Source organism: Salvelinus fontinalis, chromosome 23 (genome assembly GCF_029448725.1).
Source record: "Salvelinus fontinalis isolate EN_2023a chromosome 23, ASM2944872v1, whole genome shotgun sequence".
In the NCBI taxonomy this organism is placed as follows: Eukaryota; Metazoa; Chordata; class Actinopteri; order Salmoniformes; family Salmonidae; genus Salvelinus; species Salvelinus fontinalis.
In genome coordinates, this window is record NC_074687.1 from 33,729,352 (window position 1) to 33,752,749 (window position 23,398).

The 23,398-nt window shown below is 48.9% G+C and overlaps 1 protein-coding gene across 2 annotated transcripts in view; it reads left to right on the top strand.

Annotated features, from left to right (window-relative positions):
• rab3gap1 (RAB3 GTPase activating protein subunit 1) overlaps positions 1 to 23,398 on the top strand; it is a 49,418-nt gene that overhangs the window by 18,913 nt on the left and 7,107 nt on the right. For both annotated transcript variants that reach the window (XM_055878524.1, XM_055878525.1), the window contains exons 15-22: positions 191 to 363; positions 2,627 to 2,681; positions 10,689 to 11,066; positions 15,853 to 15,990; positions 18,064 to 18,291; positions 19,963 to 20,059; positions 20,152 to 20,255; positions 20,473 to 20,588. In XM_055878524.1, the coding sequence (XP_055734499.1) occupies positions 191 to 363; positions 2,627 to 2,681; positions 10,689 to 11,066; positions 15,853 to 15,990; positions 18,064 to 18,291; positions 19,963 to 20,059; positions 20,152 to 20,255; positions 20,473 to 20,588 (1,289 nt within the window). The remainder of the gene's footprint in view (positions 1 to 190; positions 364 to 2,626; positions 2,682 to 10,688; positions 11,067 to 15,852; positions 15,991 to 18,063; positions 18,292 to 19,962; positions 20,060 to 20,151; positions 20,256 to 20,472; positions 20,589 to 23,398) is intronic.

Here is a 23,398-nt window from a genome sequence, read left to right on the forward strand (position 1 = left end):
TGAACTTGTCTGATAAAAGCACTCATTGTCTTTTTTCAGTGTGAACGAGATTGTTCCTTACTGAACGAAACTCACAAATACAATTTTCAATTGTCAAACTTACACATTCAGAAAATCCATGATTGATTAGTGTAATTTTCTGTAGTACTGCATCCTGATTGCATTCTCTTTGTCAACTGTCTCCATCCAGAACCTGTACAACCAGCTGAAGTCTGCTCCTAGTGACAGTCTGACATACCGCCTGGCTCTGTGTGTGTGTCTGGTTAACTTCTACCATGGAGGGGTCAGGGCGGTGGCTCACCTCTGGCAGGAGTTTGTCCTGGAGATGAGATACCGCTGGGAGAACAACTACCTCGTCTACGGGTGAGACCATTATCATATTTATTACGCAACAAACTAAACTCAGCAAAAAAAGAAACGTCGTCTCACTGTCAACTGTGTTTATTTCCAGCAAACTTAAAATTGAATAATGTGTCCCTGAACAAAGGGGGGGTCAAAATCAAAAGTAACAGTCAGTATTTGCCGTGGCCACCAGCTGCATTAAGTACTGCAGTGCATCTCCTCCTCATGGACTGCACCAGATTTGCCAGTTCTTGCTGTGAGATGTTACCCCACTCTTCCACCAAGGCACCTGCAAGTTCCCGGACATTTCTTGGGGGAATGGCCCTAGCCCTCACCCTCCGATCCAACAGGTCCCAGACGTGCTCAATGGGATTGAGATCCGGGCTCTTCGCTGGCCATGGCAGAACACTGACATTCCTGTCTTGCAGGAAATCACACACAGAACGAGCAGTATGGCTGGTGGCATTGTCATGCTGGAGGGTCATGTCAGGAGGAGCCTGCAGGAAGGGTACCACATGAGGGAGGAGGATGTCTTCCCTGTATCGCACAGCGTTGAGATTGCCTGCAATGACAACAAGCTCAGTCCGATGATGCTGCGACACACCGCCCCAGACCATGACGGACCGTCCACCTCCAAATCGATCCCGCTCCAGAGTACATGCCTCGGTGTAACGCTCATTCCTTCGACTATAAACTCGAATCCGACCATCACCTCCGGTGAGACAAAACCACGACTCGTAAGTGAAGAGCACTTTTTGCCAGTCCTGTCTGGTCCAGCAACGGTGGGTTTGTGCCCATAGGCGACGTTGTTGCCAGTGATGTCTGGTAAGCACCTGCCTTACAACAGGCCTACAAGCCCTCAGTCCAGCCTCTCTCAGCCTATTGCGGACAGTCTGAGCACTGATGGAGGGATTGTGCGTTCCTGGTGTGTTCCTGTACTTGTCCCGCAGGTGTGATGTTCGGATGTACCGATCCTGTGCAGGTGTTGTTACACGTGGTCTGCCACTGCGAGGACGATCAGCTGTCCGTCCTGTCTCCTTGTAGCGCTGTCTTAGGCATCTCACAGTACGGACATTGCTATTTATTGCTCTGGCCACGTCTGCAGTCCTCATGCTTCCTTGCAGCATGCCTAAGGCACGTTCACGCAGCTGAGCAGGGACACTGGGCATCTTTCTTTTTGTGTTTTTCAGAGTCAGTAGAAAGGCTTCTTTTTAGTATCCTAAGTTTTTATAGTTGTGACCTTAGTTGCCTACTGTCTGTAAGCTGTTAGTGTCTTAACGACCGTTCCACAGGTGCATGTTCATTAATTGTTTATGGTTCATTGAACAAGCATGGGAAACAGTGTTTAAACCCTTTACAATGAAGATCTTTGAAGTTATTTGGATTTTTATGAATTATCTTTGAAAGACAGGGTCCTGAAAAGGGATGTTTCTTTTTTTGCTGAGTCTATATTTTAATTTTTGCAGCGGTGTGCATTTACATTTTTTTTTACGGGATAGTGTGACATTTTGGCAACTAAGCCATTTCTTTACTTATCCAGAGTCAGATGAACTCATGGATACCATTTTTATGTCTCTGCATGCAGTTTGAAGGAAGTTGCTAACTATCATTAGCGCAATGACTGCATGTCTATGGGAACATGTAGCATGTTAGCTGTTCCTGTAGACTACCAATGTGCTAGCTGTTCCCCTAGCCTTCAAGTCATTGCGCTAGTTAGCAATGGCTTGTGAAACTACCTTCAACTTTGTTCAAACTGCACGCAGAGACATAAAAAATGGTAATTCCCAAAATCTCACACTATCCCTATAAGATCAGAGAAACAAGTTACATCATATATTTGTAGCAGGCAGAGCGAGCAGTGGCGCGATTCAGAGCCACGAGCGCACAGCCACCGCTTGCTCATATCCCTACAGTGCACTGGCTCCCATCAGTTATATTTAATATGGTGTCAACATCATTTAATTTTCATGCATTTTGGTGTCAAATGTTGTTGTTTTTTGTCACCTTCTCAAAGTCGTTCTACAAGAAAATCTCCTGGGGGCATGCGCCCAGACCCCTTCAGCAAAGAACCCCCCCCCCACCCCTCCCGCTACCTTTCCCACCGCTGTTGAAAAAAATCCTAGGGGAAACACTGCACTTGATTACAGAGGGAATAGAAATAGAAATTGGATTGAACCCTCATCAAATTGGATTGAACCCAAACCGGAATCCCATCAATAATGATGTTGAGGGTATACACCGGGACTATATACTGAATTATCCCCTTCCCTGTCTTTTATTTCAGACTGGCCAGTGGTCCTCCAGACCTTCGCTGCTGTCTCCTGCACCAGAAACTCCAGGTGACTAGCCCAGTCTATCAACTGTATACATACAGACCTCACTATGATTATTACTATGACTGTTTACTCAGTCCTAATTAATAACAGCTTTGTCAGAGTTTTCCCTCTTTAAGGCCTGCAACAACAACAAAGCTCTCTGTAATGATAAAGACCACTATAAGCCCCACACACCAACATAAACAATAGCTACATGAAAGCATTAATCCAGCACAAAGCAAACTATCTGCAGAAATTAATTGTTTAGAAATTATGGATTAAGATGGTGGTAACAGCAGCAGCAACTTGTACACCAGGATCTCTATCGTTCTGTGTGTTTTGGTTTTGCATATTAGTCCGGTAGCAATAGCATGTCCAAACATTTTTACTGGTAGTACAAAAGAAGTACATCTCTCCTCCGAGCTTTCACTCAATTGAGTCTAAATTTATCCTGGAGAGGATAGAGTGAATAAGGTCAAACTGTTGATAATAATGCCTCTGTCTTAAGTTTATGATGGAGAGGGTGTGAGTGAGTGAGTGGACAGGTAAGAGAGGGAGAGCCGACAGGTAGGAGAGAAAGAGAGCGAGCGAGCCGACAGGTAGGAGAGAAAGAGAGCGAGCCGACGGGTAGGAGAGAAAGAGAGCGAGCCGACGGGTAGGAGAGAGAGAGAGCGAGCCGACGGGTAGGAGAGAGAGAGAGCGAGCCGACGGGTAGGAGAGAGAGAGAGCGAGCCGACGGGTAGGAGAGAGAGAGAGCGAGCCGACGGGTAGGAGAGAGAGAGAGCGAGCCGACGGGTAGGAGAGAGAGAGAGCGAGCCGACGGGTAGGAGAGAGAGAGAGCGAGCCGACGGGTAGGAGAGAGAGAGAGCGAGCCGACGGGTAGGAGAGAGAGAGAGCGAGCCGACGGGTAGGAGAGAGAGAGAGCGAGCCGACGGGTAGGAGAGAGAGAGAGCGAGCCGACGGGTAGGAGAGAGAGAGAGCGAGCCGACGGGTAGGAGAGAGAGAGAGCGAGCCGACGGGTAGGAGAGAGAGAGAGCGAGCCGACGGGTAGGAGAGAGAGAGAGCGAGCCGACGGGTAGGAGAGAGAGAGAGCGAGCCGACGGGTAGGAGAGAGAGAGAGCGAGCCGACGGGTAGGAGAGAGAGAGAGCGAGCCGACGGGTAGGAGAGAGAGAGAGCGAGCCGACGGGTAGGAGAGAGAGAGAGCGAGCCGACGGGTAGGAGAGAGAGAGAGCGAGCCGACGGGTAGGAGAGAGAGAGAGCGAGCCGACGGGTAGGAGAGAGAGAGAGCGAGCCGACGGGTAGGAGAGAGAGAGAGCGAGCCGACGGGTAGGAGAGAGAGAGAGCGAGCCGACGGGTAGGAGAGAGAGAGAGCGAGCCGACGGGTAGGAGAGAGAGAGAGCGAGCCGACGGGTAGGAGAGAGAGAGAGCGAGCCGACGGGTAGGAGAGAGAGAGAGCGAGCCGACGGGTAGGAGAGAGAGAGAGCGAGCCGACGGGTAGGAGAGAGAGAGAGAGCGAGCCGACGGGTAGGAGAGAGAGAGAGAGCGAGCCGACGGGTAGGAGAGAGAGAGAGAGCGAGCCGACGGGTAGGAGAGAGAGAGAGAGCGAGCCGACGGGTAGGAGAGAGAGAGAGAGAGCGAGCCGACGGGTAGGAGAGAGAGAGAGAGCGAGCCGACGGGTAGGAGAGAGAGAGAGAGAGCGAGCCGACGGGTAGGAGAGAGAGAGAGAGAGCGAGCCGACGGGTAGGAGAGAGAGAGAGAGCGAGCCGACGGGTAGGAGAGAGAGAGAGAGCGAGCCGACGGGTAGGAGAGAGAGAGAGAGAGAGCGAGCCGACGGGTAGGAGAGAGAGCGAGAGAGAGCGAGCCGACGGGTAGGAGAGAGAGCGAGAGAGCGAGCCGACGGGTAGGAGAGAGAGCGAGAGAGCGAGCCGACGGGTAGGAGAGAGAGCGAGAGAGCGAGCCGACGGGTAGGAGAGAGAGCGAGAGAGCGAGCCGACGGGTAGGAGAGAGAGCGAGAGAGCGAGCCGACGGGTAGGAGAGAGAGCGAGAGAGCGAGCCGACGGGTAGGAGAGAGAGCGAGAGAGCGAGCCGACGGGTAGGAGAGAGAGCGAGAGAGCGAGCCGACGGGTAGGAGAGAGAGCGAGAGAGCGAGCCGACGGGTAGGAGAGAGAGCGAGAGAGCGAGCCGACGGGTAGGAGAGAGAGCGAGAGAGCGAGCCGACGGGTAGGAGAGAGAGCGAGAGAGCGAGCCGACGGGTAGGAGAGAGAGCGAGAGAGCGAGCCGACGGGTAGGAGAGAGAGCGAGAGAGCGAGCCGACGGGTAGGAGAGAGAGCGAGAGAGCGAGCCGACGGGTAGGAGAGAGAGCGAGAGAGCGAGCCGACGGGTAGGAGAGAGAGCGAGAGAGCGAGCCGACGGGTAGGAGAGAGAGCGAGAGAGCGAGCCGACGGGTAGGAGAGAGAGCGAGAGAGCGAGCCGACGGGTAGGAGAGAGAGCGAGAGAGCGAGCCGACGGGTAGGAGAGAGAGCGAGAGAGCGAGCCGACGGGTAGGAGAGAGAGCGAGAGAGCGAGCCGACGGGTAGGAGAGAGAGCGAGAGAGCGAGCCGACGGGTAGGAGAGAGAGCGAGAGAGCGAGCCGACGGGTAGGAGAGAGAGCGAGAGAGCGAGCCGACGGGTAGGAGAGAGAGCGAGAGAGCGAGCCGACGGGTAGGAGAGAGAGCGAGAGAGCGAGCCGACGGGTAGGAGAGAGAGCGAGAGAGCGAGCCGACGGGTAGGAGAGAGAGCGAGAGAGCGAGCCGACGGGTAGGAGAGAGAGCGAGAGAGCGAGCCGACGGGTAGGAGAGAGAGCGAGAGAGCGAGCCGACGGGTAGGAGAGAGAGCGAGAGAGCGAGCCGACGGGTAGGAGAGAGAGCGAGAGAGCGAGCCGACGGGTAGGAGAGAGAGCGAGAGAGCGAGCCGACGGGTAGGAGAGAGAGCGAGAGAGCGAGCCGACGGGTAGGAGAGAGAGCGAGAGAGCGAGCCGACGGGTAGGAGAGAGAGCGAGAGAGCGAGCCGACGGGTAGGAGAGAGAGCGAGAGAGCGAGCCGACGGGTAGGAGAGAGAGCGAGAGAGCGAGCCGACGGGTAGGAGAGAGAGCGAGAGAGCGAGCCGACGGGTAGGAGAGAGAGCGAGAGAGCGAGCCGACGGGTAGGAGAGAGAGCGAGAGAGCGAGCCGACGGGTAGGAGAGAGAGCGAGAGAGCGAGCCGACGGGTAGGAGAGAGAGCGAGAGAGCGAGCCGACGGGTAGGAGAGAGAGCGAGAGAGCGAGCCGACGGGTAGGAGAGAGAGCGAGAGAGCGAGCCGACGGGTAGGAGAGAGAGCGAGAGAGCGAGCCGACGGGTAGGAGAGAGAGCGAGAGAGCGAGCCGACGGGTAGGAGAGAGAGCGAGAGAGCGAGCCGACGGGTAGGAGAGAGAGCGAGAGAGCGAGCCGACGGGTAGGAGAGAGAGCGAGAGAGCGAGCCGACGGGTAGGAGAGAGAGCGAGAGAGCGAGCCGACGGGTAGGAGAGAGAGCGAGAGAGCGAGCCGACGGGTAGGAGAGAGAGCGAGAGAGCGAGCCGACGGGTAGGAGAGAGAGCGAGAGAGCGAGCCGACGGGTAGGAGAGAGAGCGAGAGAGCGAGCCGACGGGTAGGAGAGAGAGCGAGAGAGCGAGCCGACGGGTAGGAGAGAGAGCGAGAGAGCGAGCCGACGGGTAGGAGAGAGAGCGAGAGAGCGAGCCGACGGGTAGGAGAGAGAGCGAGAGAGCGAGCCGACGGGTAGGAGAGAGAGCGAGAGAGCGAGCCGACGGGTAGGAGAGAGAGCGAGAGAGCGAGCCGACGGGTAGGAGAGAGAGCGAGAGAGCGAGCCGACGGGTAGGAGAGAGAGCGAGAGAGCGAGCCGACGGGTAGGAGAGAGAGCGAGAGAGCGAGCCGACGGGTAGGAGAGAGAGCGAGAGAGCGAGCCGACGGGTAGGAGAGAGAGCGAGAGAGCGAGCCGACGGGTAGGAGAGAGAGCGAGAGAGCGAGCCGACGGGTAGGAGAGAGAGCGAGCCGACGGGTAGGAGAGAGAGCGAGAGAGCGAGCCGACGGGTAGGAGAGAGAGCGAGAGAGCGAGCCGACGGGTAGGAGAGAGAGCGAGAGAGCGAGCCGACGGGTAGGAGAGAGAGCGAGAGAGCGAGCCGACGGGTAGGAGAGAGAGCGAGAGAGCGAGCCGACGGGTAGGAGAGAGAGCGAGCCGACGGGTAGGAGAGAGAGCGAGCCGACGGGTAGGAGAGAGAGCGAGCCGACGGGTAGGAGAGAAAGCGAGAGAGCGAGCCGACGGGTAGGAGAGAAAGCGAGAGAGCGAGCCGACGGGTAGGAGAGAAAGCGAGAGAGCGAGCCGACGGGTAGGAGAGAAAGCGAGAGAGCGAGCCGACGGGTAGGAGAGAAAGCGAGAGAGCGAGCCGACGGGTAGGAGAGAAAGCGAGAGAGCGAGCCGACGGGTAGGAGAGAAAGCGAGAGAGCGAGCCGACGGGTAGGAGAGAAAGCGAGAGAGCGAGCCGACGGGTAGGAGAGAAAGCGAGAGAGCGAGCCGACGGGTAGGAGAGAAAGCGAGAGAGCGAGCCGACGGGTAGGAGAGAAAGCGAGAGAGCGAGCCGACGGGTAGGAGAGAAAGCGAGAGAGCGAGCCGACGGGTAGGAGAGAAAGCGAGAGAGCGAGCCGACGGGTAGGAGAGAAAGCGAGAGAGCGAGCCGACGGGTAGGAGAGAAAGCGAGAGAGCGAGCCGACGGGTAGGAGAGAAAGCGAGAGAGCGAGCCGACGGGTAGGAGAGAAAGCGAGAGAGCGAGCCGACGGGGTAGGAGAGAAAGCGAGAGAGCGAGCCGACGGGGTAGGAGAGAAAGCGAGAGAGCGAGCCGACGGGGTAGGAGAGAAAGCGAGAGAGCGAGCCGACGGGGTAGGAGAGCGAGCCGACGGGGTAGGAGAGCGAGCCGACGGGGTAGGAGAGCGAGCCGACGGGTAGGAGAGAGCCAGAGAGAAAGCCAGCCAGTCGACAGGTAGGAGAGAGCGAGTCGACAGGTAGGAGAGCGAGAGAGAGCGAGTCGACAGGTAGGAGTGTCTCCCCCCTAGGGCTGTGACGGTCATGGAATTTTGGATGACAGTAATTGGCCTGCCAAATGACCACGGTCACTGCAAAAACTGTTTTAATAGCAAGAAAATAAATATAGACAGTATTGTTTGCAGGTGTTGTACTTCAATAACACAAACCCCAAAGCAAATCGGTGGAGAAAATAGAAAATAAAATAAAAAATCATATTTATTTGAGAAGGACAAATCATAGCTGTTATGCTGGGAGGTAGATGTTCAATCTCCCCTGTCCTCAGCTTTTCTCCACAGAACAAAGTAACATGATGCCATTTATAACCCCCCACCCTAGCCTGGAGTTGACCAATCAGAAGTCCTTACAGTACAACTAGGCCAATGGCCAAATAACAAGGATCCTGCTCCAGACTCAATGTACAGACCAATGAAAACGTAGCACACGTAGCTCAGGACTGACATTCCACAGATTCTAAACAGCTGTTGAACTGAGACCCAACTATTTCCCTTGACAATTCCCTATTGACCATTAGTACTCTATTTAGTTTTTAGTACTCTCGTCCTCTCATCCTCTGCGTTGCGTATTTATCTTCAAAATATTCTTATAGTACCAGTCAAAAGTTGACACACCTACTCATTCAAGGGTTTTCTTTATTTTTACTGTTTTCTACATTGTTGAATAAGAGTGAAGACATCCAAACTGTGAAATAACATATATGGAATCATGTAGTAACCAAAAAAGTGTTCCAACAAATCAAAATACATTTTATATTTGAGATTCTTCAAAGCAGCCACCCTTTGCCTCGATGACAGCTTTGCATACGATTGGCATTCTCTCAACCAGCTTCACCTGGATTGCTTTTCCAACCGTCTGCGGTCCAACTCATCCCAAACCATCTCAATTGGGTTGAGGTTGGGTGATTGTGGAGGCCAGGTCATCTGATGCAGCACTCATCACTCTCCTTACACAGCCTTGAGGTGAATTTTCAGTCATTGTCCTGTTGAAAAACAAATTATAGTCCCACTAAGCGCAAACCAGATGGGATGGGATGCAGAATGCTGTGGTAGCCATGCCGGGTTAAGTGTGCCTTGCATACTAATTAAATCAATGACAGTGTCACCAGCAAAGAACCATCACACCACCACCTCCATGCTTCACAGTGGGAACCACACATGCAGAGATCATCTGTTCACCTACTCTGCGTCTCACAAAGACACGGCGGTTGGAACCAAAAATCTCAAATTTGGACTTATCAGACCAAAAGACAGATTTCCACTGGTCTAATGTCCATTGCTCGTGTTTCTTGGCCCAAGCAGGTCTCTTCTTCTTATTGGTGTCCTTTAGTAGTGGTTTCTTTGCAGCAATTCGACCATGAAGGCCTGACTCATGCAGTCTCCTCTGAACACTTGACGTTGAGCTGTGTCTGTTACTTGAACTCTGTGAAGCATTTATTTGGGCTGCAATCTGAGGTGCAGTTAACTCTAATGAACTTATCCTCTGCAGCAGAGGTAACTCTGGGTCTTCCTTTCCTGTGGCGGTCCTCGTGAGAGCCAGTTTCATCATAGCCCTTGATGGTTTTTGAAACTGCTCTTGAAGAAAACGGCAAAGTTCTTGAAATTTTCTGGATTGACTGACCTTCATGTCTTAACGGAATGATGGATTGATTGGCTCAAATGCATTAATTAGGAAAGAAATTCCACAAATTGAACTTTTAACAAGGCACACATGTTAATTGAAATGCCTTCCAGGTGACCTACCTCATGAAGCTGGTTGAGATAATGCCAAGAGTGTACAAAGCTGTCATCAAGGCAAAGGGTAGCTACGTTTAACACTTTTTTGGTTGCTACATTATTTGTTATTTATTTGTTATTTCATAGTTTTGATGTCTTCGCTATTGTTTTACAATATAGAAAATAGTGAAAATAAAGAAAAACCCTGGAATTGAGTAGGTGTGTCCACACCTTTGACTGGTACTGTATATTATAATTGTTGGGGTTGTTCTTGACACATTTTCTCCTCTCCTCTGCTCCTGACTGCATGTGCTGCCATAGAACTAGAATGAAAAGAACAGCCCCCCCCCCCAAAAAAAAGTCAGTTAACCTCATTTGAATGAACGTTCTACAATACTTTGGAAATTATTTCAATACCAGGCAGCGGTTCCAAGCCTGTTCGATGAATAATTTTTCTATGTGTCCTGCTGCTGCATTGTGGTCATCCAGTCAACTTTTGTGCCAGCCCTACTCCCCACGGCCCAGCCAGATGTCTGCAGAGGCCCCAGACAGAACCAGACCCATAAACTGTGTTGTTATTCAGCTGCCCACGCCTCACCTGGGGGAGGGAGGGATTGAGGAGAGTGAGAGGAAGCGATAAAAGGAAGTAGGGAGAGGTGGTAATAAAGATGTCCGGAGAGAGTGTGAGCGAGGATGAGAGGGAAGGAAGGAGAGGTAATATCTTTCTGGAAAGGTGGAGAGAGCCACTTTATCTGCAATCACTTTAATAAGAGGAAGAGGTGCCCAGCCTGCACTGGGCAGAGAGCTTCTGACTCATAAGCTGAGTCTGTCTCTGTATCGCTCTCGCGCTCTCTCCCTCTACTTACCTACCTCTCTGCTCTCTTTCCCCTTTCTCTCTCTCTGTTCTCTCTTTCACACACACACACCTAGGCTAGGCATGCATCAGTATTAGAGCAGGAAGTGACTCTATTCATAGTAATAAAGTGCTGCAGCCTGCACTAGGTAGAGGTTTGGAGCTCAGTGTAGGAGGAAGAGAAGACTTTAGTGTGGGCACACAGGGACATGATGATGAGAAATGGCTCGATAAGGGGCAAAGGGATGGGGTTATACCGGATAGAATTACACACACACACACCGCCCAAAAGCTTGCCATCTGCTGCTGTTTCCCTGACTCCCTGCACTCATCACTCTTTGTCCATCTCTACCCCCCAGATGCTCAACTGCTGCATTGAGAGGAAGAGAGCGAGGGATGATGGGAGGAAGACGGCTGAGGGAGGGAAGGAGAGGGAGAGAGGGAGGGAGAGGAAGGTGTCAGGGTCGACTGGCACTGAGAATGGGCGCCTGGGGCCAGGGAGTGCGGAGATGGGCAGAGAGGTGTCTCCTGGGAAGTCGTGGGACTCGTGGAGTGACAGCGAGGGCGAGGACGAGTTCTTTGAGTGCCTGAGCGACACGGAGGAGATGAAGGAGGCTGGGTCCACAGACGGAGAGAAGGGCGGGGCCAAAGTGGCCAAGCCGGAGGGTCGGCTCCACCCCCACGGCAAGTTGACTCTGCTCAACTCCCAGGAACCCCTGTACATCCCTGTTACTCAGGTCAGACACACAAGCACACACAGCCATTTCAATCTTCATGTGATTGACTGATGGCTTCAAGCACCCTTTAATTGTTTCCTTATGTTTGGTATACTCAGTGCATATCATTGTAAAATGATTCCAAGGACCAATATGTCCCCATACTGACCATGTCATTAACAATGCCACAGGTCAGACAGATAGACAGCCATGGCAGATGTACTGTACAATATGCACCACTAACTCATTGAACTATTCATTACTACATTGTAGTGATACTGTGACTCATTGAACTATTCATTACTACATTGTAGTGATACTGTGACTCATTGAACTATTCATTACTACATTGTAGTGATACTGTGACTCATTGAACTATTCATTACAACATTGTAGTGATACTGTGACTCATTGAACTATTCATTACTACATTGTAGTGATACTGTGACTCATTGAACTATTCATTACTACATTGTAGTGATACTGTGACTCATTGTTACTATGGTACCATAAATCACTAACACGGTTGCCCTGACCAATACACACTGCACACAGTGCCTAATTCATTATCACAGACTTTTAAGAAATTGTTGTAACATAAATCCCATAATTAGCTTTAAATGTCTGTGGGTTCATCTTAATAAGTATGGTAAACGCCAAGAGCAGCATGATGTGGAACTTAGCCTGACAGAATCAACTCAACAAAGGTTGTGCTCAGCCTCTTATTGTAGAAGGCATTTGGGGGCAGGTAGATACTACAATACATCTTGTTATAATTGGCTATATCCTCTTCCATTTGGTGATCAACCTCTATGCCAGGTGTGTGAATCTCATTCCATGGGGAGACTAGTGTCTGCTGGTTTATGTTTTTTCCTTTACAATTAAGCCCTAGTCAACCAGGTAAGAGGCACTCCTTACTAATTAGTGACCTTAATTCATCAATAAAGTACAAGGGACGAGCGAAAACCCGCAGACCGTTGGCCCTACGTGGAACAAGATTGGCACATGTGCTCTATACTATGAGTCTCTCTGATAGTGCTACCTCCCTCCCTCTACATTCCCTGCTATGTGTGTGAGCCCAGAGCTAGCCTGGAGAGATGTGTAGCTCCTCTACCCCTCATCAATTATAGACTGGGATGAATAGGAGAGTTAATTAATGCACAAGGCTGAGGCTGACACTGTTCAATGATTAACACTAGGAGGTGAGATGCAGGAATGGAGATGGTGGCCCGGGCTGTCTGAAGCTGCTATCTATCCACAAATGCATAACACGCACACAAAGACGACACACACACACACACACACAGTACACGGACATATACACGGTACACGCACACAAAGAAGACACACAGACCCAGTACACGGGGACACACACACATAGCAAACGCTGCAGATGGTGGGCGAGGACGGACGCCTTGCCGTGTTAAGAGAGCGGAACAACCGTGTGCTGCGTGGAGGAGAGATGGATGGAGTGTGTGAGTGTAAAATAAACTAGTGTCAGCACTTCTAGATGGGCCCAACGTTTTCACACAGCTTGTGTCTGCTAACACACACACACACACACAGTCTCAGGCCGTGTCTACAATTGACACTTACATTTGACTTCTGCTATCAGAATACGAAGATCGAAGATCAGTTCTAGACGCACTGAAGTTGCATTGTGGTCTGATTGTGTTCAGATCTGGCTGACCACCTTATCGAGCCATTTTCCCTCAGGAGGTTTGTAATAATAATTGGGTGTGGCATTTTCATTGTTGGACATAAAAGATTGTAAAAGTCCCCAGGAAATCAGCTCCAAGGGATTTTAATTGAAGAAATCTGTTCCCAAGTATTCCCACGCATAATAGAGACAATACGTGATCATATACAAATGTAAGCAAGGTTTGAAATGATTATGTTTTAGTTAAACATATCTGTTTGGGCTGCTTGCGGTCAATTTGCAGTCTACAAATGATTTGTATTCATGTTCCTGCCCCCCGACCATCCGCTCAAGAAAAAATTGTCCCGCGGCTGATTCTCAATGATGATCCCTGGTGTATACAGAGTCCAGAACACTCGGGTTTTGGGAAAGAGCATTATAACATTTGCGGAAATACATTCCTAGCGTGTGAGGAACGTGTTTGCTGGCCTCATGAATGCTAGCCAGCTAACAACTATTTCTATAGTGATTCTAATAACTCTATTCTCGAGTTATTCTAACCCGTTTGCAATCCCTTTAGCTTTGCTTGCTGGCTAGCCACAGATTGTTACCTGGCTTGTTAGCTACAGTAGTTAGCTACTACCATTAAGTTGTTGTGTTATAATATTTAGCCTATTCCACCGTTTGCAGACTACATACTGGCATTTGAATATAGTCCGGAAAATCCTGACCAAATGTGGACTAATTTGCCTTGCACCCCCTCCCCTTGTGCTTCTCTGCCTGTCTCTGAACCATTGCAGTGACTTCTGTTGCAGAGACAGCTTCTCCCACTCTTGTTTGCGGCCGAATTGATTGGGGAAAGTCGCAAAATGCTATTAAAATCAGAGAAATCCTCGGTGTCGAAACTCCCCAAAAGTAGCCTGAAAAGTAGCTGAATTTGACGCTATCCACTTTTACCAATAAAGTCACTGGAGGGGGTCTGAAAACTTGCTAAATATATCGACATAGTCGCTAAATTGGCAACACTGACTGTGGACATGGTGGATACATTTAAATGTAGCTGAAGACGCAAGATGTGTCTGTGAAGAATACAAAAACTGCATTCATTAACTGTCAAGTCTAGACACGGCCTCAGTCTCCGGCTGTCTCGGTGTATCATGCAGGGATTTTTGCACTTGTCTTTATCTATCTCTCTCCCTCTTTATCCACACCATTCTCCAAACTTTTGTGTCTCTGTCTCTCATATATCACTCCCACTACCCCTCAGTCCTTTTCCATTTCCTCTCTCTTTTCTCTTTCTCTCGCTGTCTGTCCTCTCAATGACATGTTCTCTCTTTCTCTTTCTCTTCCTATATCCATCGATTATCTGTACGTCTGTTTGCTCATCTGTGCTGCTCTGTCTCTGTCTGGATCTGTTGTCTCCATCTCTACTCGCCTGTCTGTTTTTTTCTTTCTATTACCTTTCAACCATTTCCTCTCTGACACCCCTGTCAATCTCTCTCTCGCGCTCTCTTTCTCTCTCTTTCTCTCCCGCACTCCCTCTTTTCTCTTTCTCCATCTCTGTCGAACTTTAAACAGCAGGGGCAGGGTAGAAGGGGAGGACAGGGGTGGTCAGAGATGGGTGTTTTAGATTCATGGCATTGCCACTATTTGTAATGAGGTGGATGCCTCTGCTCCACTACTACTCATGCTCTGCTCGGCATTCTCACCTTCCTTCCCTAGTTTTAATTAGTCTGGGTAAAGTGTTTTTTGATCGCCGCTCCTGTCTGCCCTGTTTGTATTCTCCACACTGTCTGCGTCCTAAATAGCATACTATACTGTATATGGTGCACTACTTTTGACAAGGGGCAAGGCCTATAGGGCTCTGGTCAAAAGTAGTGCACTATATATGGGAATGGGGTGCAATTTAGGATGCGGATCTCTCGAGCCACAGCTAATGGTCCCCTCTGACTCAGGTCTTTCTTTATTTCATTAGAAACTTGCTCAGGAGGGGACAGGCTTTTAGTCTTTTCTTTCTCCCAGACCCGACTGTGCATTAGTCAGTCTGAGCCCACTGGGTAGAATGCATTAGAGGCTGTGATGGTAAAGAAAGAAAGGCACAGTTGGATTCTGCCCCCCCCCCCCCCCCCCGTTTTCCATTCATGATTGCATGGTGTGGCCTTCTGCATTTAGAGGTATGCGGTTGTTGTTTAAAAAGGTAGGTACAGCAGCCTTACATTGGGCTACTTCCGCTCAGAAATCCTTTGGGTGTTGTATCGAGCCCATTGTTATATAAGCCTGCTTTGTGCTGGAAAACAGTTGCATAATGGCAGCAATGCAAAAGGCAGGAATGGCCAATTAAAGCAGGTTATAGAATGTATAAGTAATGGCTATTAGGGAGTTATTACAAGCCAGGGAGCAGAATCAGGATTCTATGAAATTAGGGACTTTTCTTTAGCAGGTTTATCTGAACAATAGTGATTATTTTGTACATAACAAACCTACTGGGTAATCTGTGTGACTCAAGACAATGTTAGTCCTCTTAGCTAAAGCCCTGGCTAACTCAAGTTCCAGAGTCTCAAGCAAGGTTACTCATCAAGCAAGCGGAGTTTGGCCAACCACCACCTACCTCTACATGTAATCAGTCTTTCTTGCTCATTCAAATAGGTGCATAACAATTTTCGCTATGCACTTGATTGGCCGGTGATCATGACTGACTTTGCCAGTGGTGGAACCGAGTCCGACCTTAGCGAACATTATGCAGTGTTCAGTTGCCCTTCAGCAACTTGGACACTAGACAGGACTGTGGACATTGCTCTACAAGACAGAACCAGTGTTCATTAGCTGGAGCTGATGGGAGATTGGCAGGGCGTTGTGGTTGTTTTGGCATGGGGTTGTAGGTGCCCCAAGTGTTCCATTGTTCCACAGGTTGCTAATGAACATGACGAGCTGTCTCCTCTGTTCTGCTCTGTTCTCCTCAGAGTGAATGACCGGGCCAATCCTTGTCACTGCAGCATGTCTCTCACACACTAATAAGTACTGTAACATACAGACCTTATGGATCAACTTAAGGGGTCAGTTTCTGGCTTCCTTGTGTGTCAGAAACCAATCCACACACATGCTTCTTCATGCACACACTAAAACCCATAAAACACAGAAACCCTGAGTGTCCTCCTCCCCACTCCCCAGGAGCCAGCGCCCATGACAGAAGACCTTCTAGAGGAGCAGTCGGAGGTATTGGCAAAACTAGGCACGTCAGCCGAGGGTGCCCACCTCCGCGCCCGCATGCAGAGTGCCTGTCTGCTCTCAGACATGGAGTCTTTTAAGGTGAGGACACATACCCCACCCTGACATATATATTTTACACACACACGTATTTTACACACACACACACACACACACACACGCCCTGAAATGAATGCTGGCACACACAAACACAGAGAAACATACACAGAGAGAGGCACACTCACTCTCACTGACACCCAGACTGGGTGAGTGGCACAGGAGCCTATTAGTGTTCTCCGTCCTCAGTCAGTCAATGTGTCAGACTGGGGGGCGTTTGATTTGATTCTCACAGTCTCTCTGCCTCCCTCGTCTCACACGGTGGCATAGTGGAGGGCATGCTAATTGTGTTATTAATATCAATGAAAGGCTTCTTTCTTATTAGAAAGCGTGAGGGGTGTGGATTTGGACATGTGAAGAAGTCTTTGAGAGCTGATGTACTGTATAGATTTCTGTTTTAGTGCTTCAAATAATTTCCATCTAGAAAATAAGCCTCCGTCGTGTTGAATTATTGAATACTAGTCGTTGATGTTATGCCTGTAAAAGTATTAGTTGATAGAAGGTTGAACACACATGCTTTTGATGATTCATGTAAATTTCCTTCGTCATGCAGACAAATCTACAAAGCTCTTTACAATCCTGCTATGTGTCTCAAATTAATTTCATCAAGTTACATTTAATAGTTGTCCCTTTAAAAAAAGAATGGACTCAGGCTAAAGTAAGCTTCATTAATCTCTATGGTCACCTTATTGTGCAATGAATACAGTGAAACGTACCCCATTTTTCTGCTGAGTTGAGTGCAGCCACACCTGCCAACTCCAAGCTGTTGGATTCAAGAGGTTCAGAAATTCAGGTCATTATCTTTAAACTTCTCTGATGGGACTTCAGGCTCGACCCCTTTGTTCCCAACAGTAACAAACGTTGACAAATAGTGTTTTCTCAGGGGGCACAGTTGCAACTTTCTGTTGCATTACCCCGGTCTGTTTTTAGCTGGCCCACTAAATGCTCTACTTTGGAGTTAGTTGTATGTTCTCGACCTCTTCTTCTTCTGTTCTTTTTGAGCTCCGACAACAGCTGACGTGAGGAGGAGGGAGATGGGTTAAAAACTAGAGGAAGAAGAATGTTGTGTATTCAGCCAGAGCCCATAGTTGAGTTGGAATGGCCTCAAAATGTTTCATGGTCAGGGCCGACCTGCTCTGTATGTAATTGTGCTTAGCCAAGCATAATCTGGCATTTTAGCTTTAATTATCCCGGTCCCTGCAGGCGCAATGCCAAGGATGGACCACTGATGAATGGTGGGGACTTAGGAATATGACAGCCAAGCACTACATAACCAGCCCCCTCCTCAACTGAATATGTCACACGCACGAATTCCGGCATGTACACACACACACACACACACACACACACACACCTTCTTTAGGGGGACTGCAGTAGAGGAGAAGCCCCCTGCCCTGGACCCCCAGGCTACGGAGTAGCTCCTGTCTCAGTTATTCACGCTTTATCCTCTTTCTCATCAATCCATCTACTGCCGCTGCACTGAAATGGAACTGTCTCCTCGCTACGAAACTTACCACAGAAAAAAAATAAAGGAAATGAAGTAAGGCAGGCTTCTAATTAATTATGGAGTGTGAATGAAGGAGAGAAATGACTGTGTTGAATCTCACTAACGCACATCAGCGAAAGGTCACACAAAAGTTCTTCTTGGTCAGTCGGTTGGTTTCCAGAGGAAGCAGGGAAACAGTGAGACATTGATTTATTTCACAGCAGCAGGTACTCTGATTCAGAATCAGTCCCTCTGAGGGCCATTAACAGACTGATGCTGTCTGCTACACCTGAATCATCACCTGTCTCTGAGTCATGAGCTCACAGACAGCGAGCACTGCTCTGGAGTGGAGCTGAAGCACTAGAGGTGGTGATGACATCAGCCAGATGTATGTGTGTTTTCTGCTACTATCGCCAGGGTTTTTTAGAAGACTTTTGACTTCTCTTGAGTGCGTATATATGCTTTGGAAGATTAGAATATATTTGAAAACCTTGAACATCTGTGGGGTTTGAGAACATGACTTGGCTATGACGTGACAGTAACAAGCCTGTGTATGTCCGTGTCCATATTAGGCAGCGAACCCTGGCTGTACCCTGGAGGACTTTGTGAGGTGGTACTCACCCAGGGACTACGTTGAGGAGGAGGTGGTGGACGAGAACGGGGACACGGTGGTCAGGGGTGACTTGAGTGCCAGGATGAAGATCCCGGGAAACATGTGGATGGAGGCCTGGGCCACAGCCAAGATTACCCCCGCTCGCAGACAGAGACGCCTGTTTGACGACACCAAGGAGGCGGAGAAGGTACTGAGCTTTAAGAATTGTATTGTGCATTGCAGGGCCGGTAACATTTTGTGTTTTTATAGCTAGCTCATTTTTTGGGTTTTGAAAATATGTGAATGGGATCCAATTTAGTTTATATTCAAACTTTGGGTGACTAGGCAACCTAGACATTTTCGATCCAACATTATTAACTGGAATGAATCAATAAACTCAATATCCGACAGACTGAGGTCTTTTTTTTTTAAATTAGGCCTATAGTTGCGTAGTGCAGGCCTACACGATGCAGACCTGCATGAAGCAAGCTCAGCCCTGTGAGTTCTATTGTCCAATAATGTTGGTGTCTCTGTGTGTGTAGATGAAAACGCCCCTTTTAGTCTAGCTTTAAAATATAAAGGTTGCTGCAGTTTGACATGATTTTCATCCTCTCAAAGGCCAGGAGTTTTTAAAACCATGTGACCTGATTTTTAGAAAAACTCTGGTCCCATCAGAGCCCTTATTAAACCTTTTTACAACTGATTAATCACATCATACCGTGTTAGTTCCAGAGTCTTTGGTTACCAGACCAGGAAAAACTAAAAGGGGGGATAAGCTAATTTTGGGGGTTTTCCCCTCAAGGTTAGGATTTGGGGAGGATAAGTTGTGCCTAAGAACAACTTTTACCCAGAGCCATTTTGCATTGTGATTCACTGACTGATTTAATATAACTAGCAGTTCAAAAGCCCGCCCCCCCCCCCCCCCCCCCCCCCCTTTGAACTGCTAGATTGAGACTCAGTGAATGACACCTCCACCTGTTCTGTAGCTCATTGCTGCCAGCCCAGAGAACTAAACACTGCCAGGTTCACTACACACTCTGCCTCTCTCTGTTTGTCCCTGTTTCAGCCAATCACCATGCAGCGCTGCTAGAAATAGGAAGTAGGTCAGAACACAAGGTGTCCCTGCTACGAGACACACACACACACACACACACAAGGTGTCCCTCCCCTCCCTGCCATGGCTCCCCTCCCTGAGAGTTTAAACTGAGTTCAGGGGAACCTTGCCGGGCCTTGAAGGTCGGTCATCTAGCCTATAGCGCTGCGTCCTTCATCCGTATGGCTGCCGCCAGTCGTCTCTTTTGGGGAAATTCCAGGTGCACAATTTAGTTTGGAATTAATTTACTGCTGATTTATATATATATATATATTTCTTTTTTCTTCCTGCTCCAGTAAGTTGTCCTCTTAAGTAGGTAGATGACAGGTGTGCTTCTATATTCCACAGTCCTCTGATTGCAGTCAAGATCATCGCCACAAGGTCACTCTGCGACAACTTAAGAGCGCTGTACTGTGCCTTTCCTTCTATCCCTGTTCTCTCCCTGTGCACGAGAGCCTGAAGGGTTGTGTGTTATTAAGGGATACCAAATCAGATTGAGCTCCTGGAATCTCATCACTGACTCACTCAACATAACGAATGACCCTGTGTTGTATAAAGAGGAGGGTCATTAAAATGCAGCGCTGCCTCTCGCCAACACAATTGCGTTTATGCGGCAGACAGCCTCCATAAGTCAAAAGAAGCCGATGAACCAGTTTTGTAAAAGAACAATGCCTTTGGAAATGTCAAGTACCTTGCCGGGTCCCTGACAACCTCTGGAATCATAATTGCTGTAAGAGAGAGATGGAGAGAGAGAATTTGCTTTTGATATTCTTCCCTTCCCCCCAGGTGCTGCACTACTTGGCGGTACAGAAGCCAGCAGACCTGACCCGCCATCTCCTGCCCTGCATCCTCCATGCTGCCATCCTCAAGGAGAAGGAGGAGGGTTAGTGACCGCAGGGTCCTGTTGCTCTGTCTGTCTCTTTTATCTATCCCTCTCTCATATTTCACCAACTTCCTCTCTTCTCTCCCATACAGAGTCAGTAGAGGACATCCTATCTGCTAGAAAGGCCATCCAGCAGGCCACCTCTCATGCCAGCAAGCTGCTGCGCCACCCCAGCCCAGACTACAAGAAACTAGAGGTGACTGGAAACAACTTTTTTTTCCATCTAGCCTTTATCTTACCAGGATAAATCCTGTTTTTCAAGGGAGACCTGGCAAGATTGACGATCTCTCCCCAACAGTCTAATCCCTAACCTCTACCTCTAACCCATTGGTTGGACTGCAAGGTAGCCACAGTATACTTTTTTTCTACCCCCAATTCATCCACCCACTCTATGTGTCTGTTTCCTTCAACAGGACGTGATTACCCAGCTGATAGCAGTGGAGACGGTCATTGCCCGCTCCCGCTCTCTGAAGGCCAAGTTTGGCATCGGGAAGGCAGAGCAGGGCGACAACGCAGAGGATCTGGAGAGGTACAGTAGGACAAAAGCCGCACGCCCTGAAATAATAAGGATATATTCCATTTAGCAGACACTTTTATCCAAAGCGACTTAGGCATGCATACATTCCTGGCATTGCAAGCACTCTGCGCTACCAGAAGTAATTTAATGTTAACCAGTAGGGCCAGATAGATCTGCGGAGATACAAAAATACCTATGGAGTTAAATGAAATCAATCCAACTGCTTCAAACCTATCTATTTCTATGCAGGTCTATTTCTATTGAGATAAAATCTCTTTTGCAAGTGAGACCAATCGAAACCATGAATAGCTTAAGTGTTATCGATTCGGTTTTCAGACAGTGCTCTTAACTTCCCTGTAGATTCTCTCCAGCCCTACTCCTGATGAAACCAGCAGGCACATTTTAACCAACCCTCCATGCCACTACTCCTCCTTCCCCTCTGTTGTTCTTTTGTCCTCTCAAATCAAATAACATTTTATTCATCACCTGCTTTGTAAACAACAGACGTAGGCTAACAGTGAAATGCTTCCTTACGGGCCCTTCCCAACAATGCAGAGAGAAAGAAAATAATAGAAAAGTAATAACACTTTTGAGGGAGAGGTTGTTGTCCTCGCAACACCCTGCCAGGTCTCTGACGACCTCCTTATAGGGCAGGGGTTCCCAAACTCTCGCGACCCCAACCATAGGCTGTTAATGACAAAAAAAATTCACATGGTTGGGGTCGTGAGAATTTTCAGATATCAAAATGGGGTCATGGGCTAAACAAGTTTGAGAACCCCTCGTCTATAAGGAGGTCGTCAGAGACCTGGCAGGGTGGTGCGAGGACAACAACCTCTCCCTCACCGTCAGCTAGACAAAGGAAATGGAGGGCTGAGCACTCCCCCATTCACATCGACAGGGCAGTAGTGGAGCGGGTCGAGAGCTTCAAGTTCCTCATATCCACATCATTAAGGATCTATCATGGTCCACACACATCAACACAGTCGTGAAGAGGGCACGATAATGCCTCTTCCCCCTCAAGAGGCTGAAAAGATTGGGCATGGCCCCTTAGATCCTCAAAACGTACTACAGCTGCGCTATTGAGAGCATCTTGACTGGCTACATCACCGCTTGGTATGACAACTGCTTGGCATCCGACCGCATGACGCTACAGAGGGTAGCGCGTACGGACCAGTACATCACTGGGGCCGAGCTCCCTGCCATCCAGGACCTCTATACCAGGCGGTGTCCGAGGGAGTCCCTAACAATTGTCATTAACAGCCTATGTTAACTTTTTACTTTTATTTGGGGCTGTTGCAGTCAATTGAAAAACATTTCTAACATTCTGATTGTCTTAACTCACCATCACATACTTTGAATGCGGGGCTATGACAGTCAATTGCAAATTAGTCTGACATAATGTCTTGTCTCACCACTGCTAATGAGATGGGTATGCTTGATGCATGTCGCGTCGGAGCTTCTCAAAGTCAGGAGTCGTAGTCGACAGTGTGCAACTCATCTCTGCTGTCACATCCAACCTGGATCGATTTTTGGTTTTAATGCAAACGAGAGCACTCAGTCCAGCTTCACACAGATTTGAGCTGGCGAAGGGTACTAGGAGTTTTATGCTGCTTTCAAGAAAACTGGGAACTCTGAAAAATTAGAGGTCAAATCATGACGTCAGTGATATTCAGGTCGGAATGTCGGAGCTCTAGAAAGAGGCCCAAGTTGGATGACCGTTCAAAAGGATTTTTCCCAGTCAGAGCTAGTTTTTTCCCTTTGTTCCCAGTTGTCCTTAATGCACTGAAGTCAGAAGTCTGAGATTTCTGAGTTCCCAGTTCACTTACTGATGCTGTTTTCTGTTAGAAACATGCTCAGCTGTGGGAAGGCTCTCCAATAAGTAAGACCTTTGTAAGTCTCTCCAATAAGAATTCTTTCCTCTGAATCCATTGATGCATTTACGCATCTATAGAATGTTTTTTTTATTTCCCCAGCATGCTTGCTTTCAGTTTCTCAAAGATGTCTATTGCATAGGCAAGGTGACATTTTATTTTACTTTACACAGAAAGTTGTCTTTTTTTCTTTTCTTTTTTACATCCATTGTGAATGACAGAAGTTCCTCTGTCAATGTGAAAATCTTTTCAACCCTCCCCCTTACTAACCACCAATCCTCAGTGTGAAATAGAACATTGTCATGCTCTGATCCCATATCACATAGTTTTGTGAACAGGCCTGCGTGCAGTGGATATGGTTTGATGTAGTTTACCATTGAAGTTACCTGCTGCAGTATATCTCAGTTCTGTGCTCAGCTCTTTTGCCGCCAGTTTCTCTCGGTGTATCATACAATGCTTCCATATGGCAGAGGGAGACGCATTCATAACTAGAGTGCAGAGGCCTGCCTGCCGTCCCGCCATAGATGGAGCCCCATCTGTGCAAAAGCCCACCATTCGATCTCATGGAATCTGTTTTTCGTCAATATAGCCACGCAGCACACTGAACATCCTCTGTGCCGTTTCATGCTCAGGAATCGTGAGACGGAACTATATGTCCTCGTGAATAGCAACCCCCGACGTACAAAAGTCAATTCATGGGCATCTCGGCCCTCACGGCTAACGTACATTTGGAGAGCATAAGCTGGGGAGTTTGAGTCATTCAGTTAGAGTTTTCTCTTGATTACTAGCAATAGCATCATTTCTTAATTTAGCAGTGTTATCTGACAAAGGTATTGATGCGAGTTTCTGTACTTCTCCCACCCCATACGTTGTTTTCACCATATCAATTGCGGCCAGTAATATCAAAGTCTCTGTAATAGTGTGTGGTTTCATAGCATAGCGGGCCTAGCA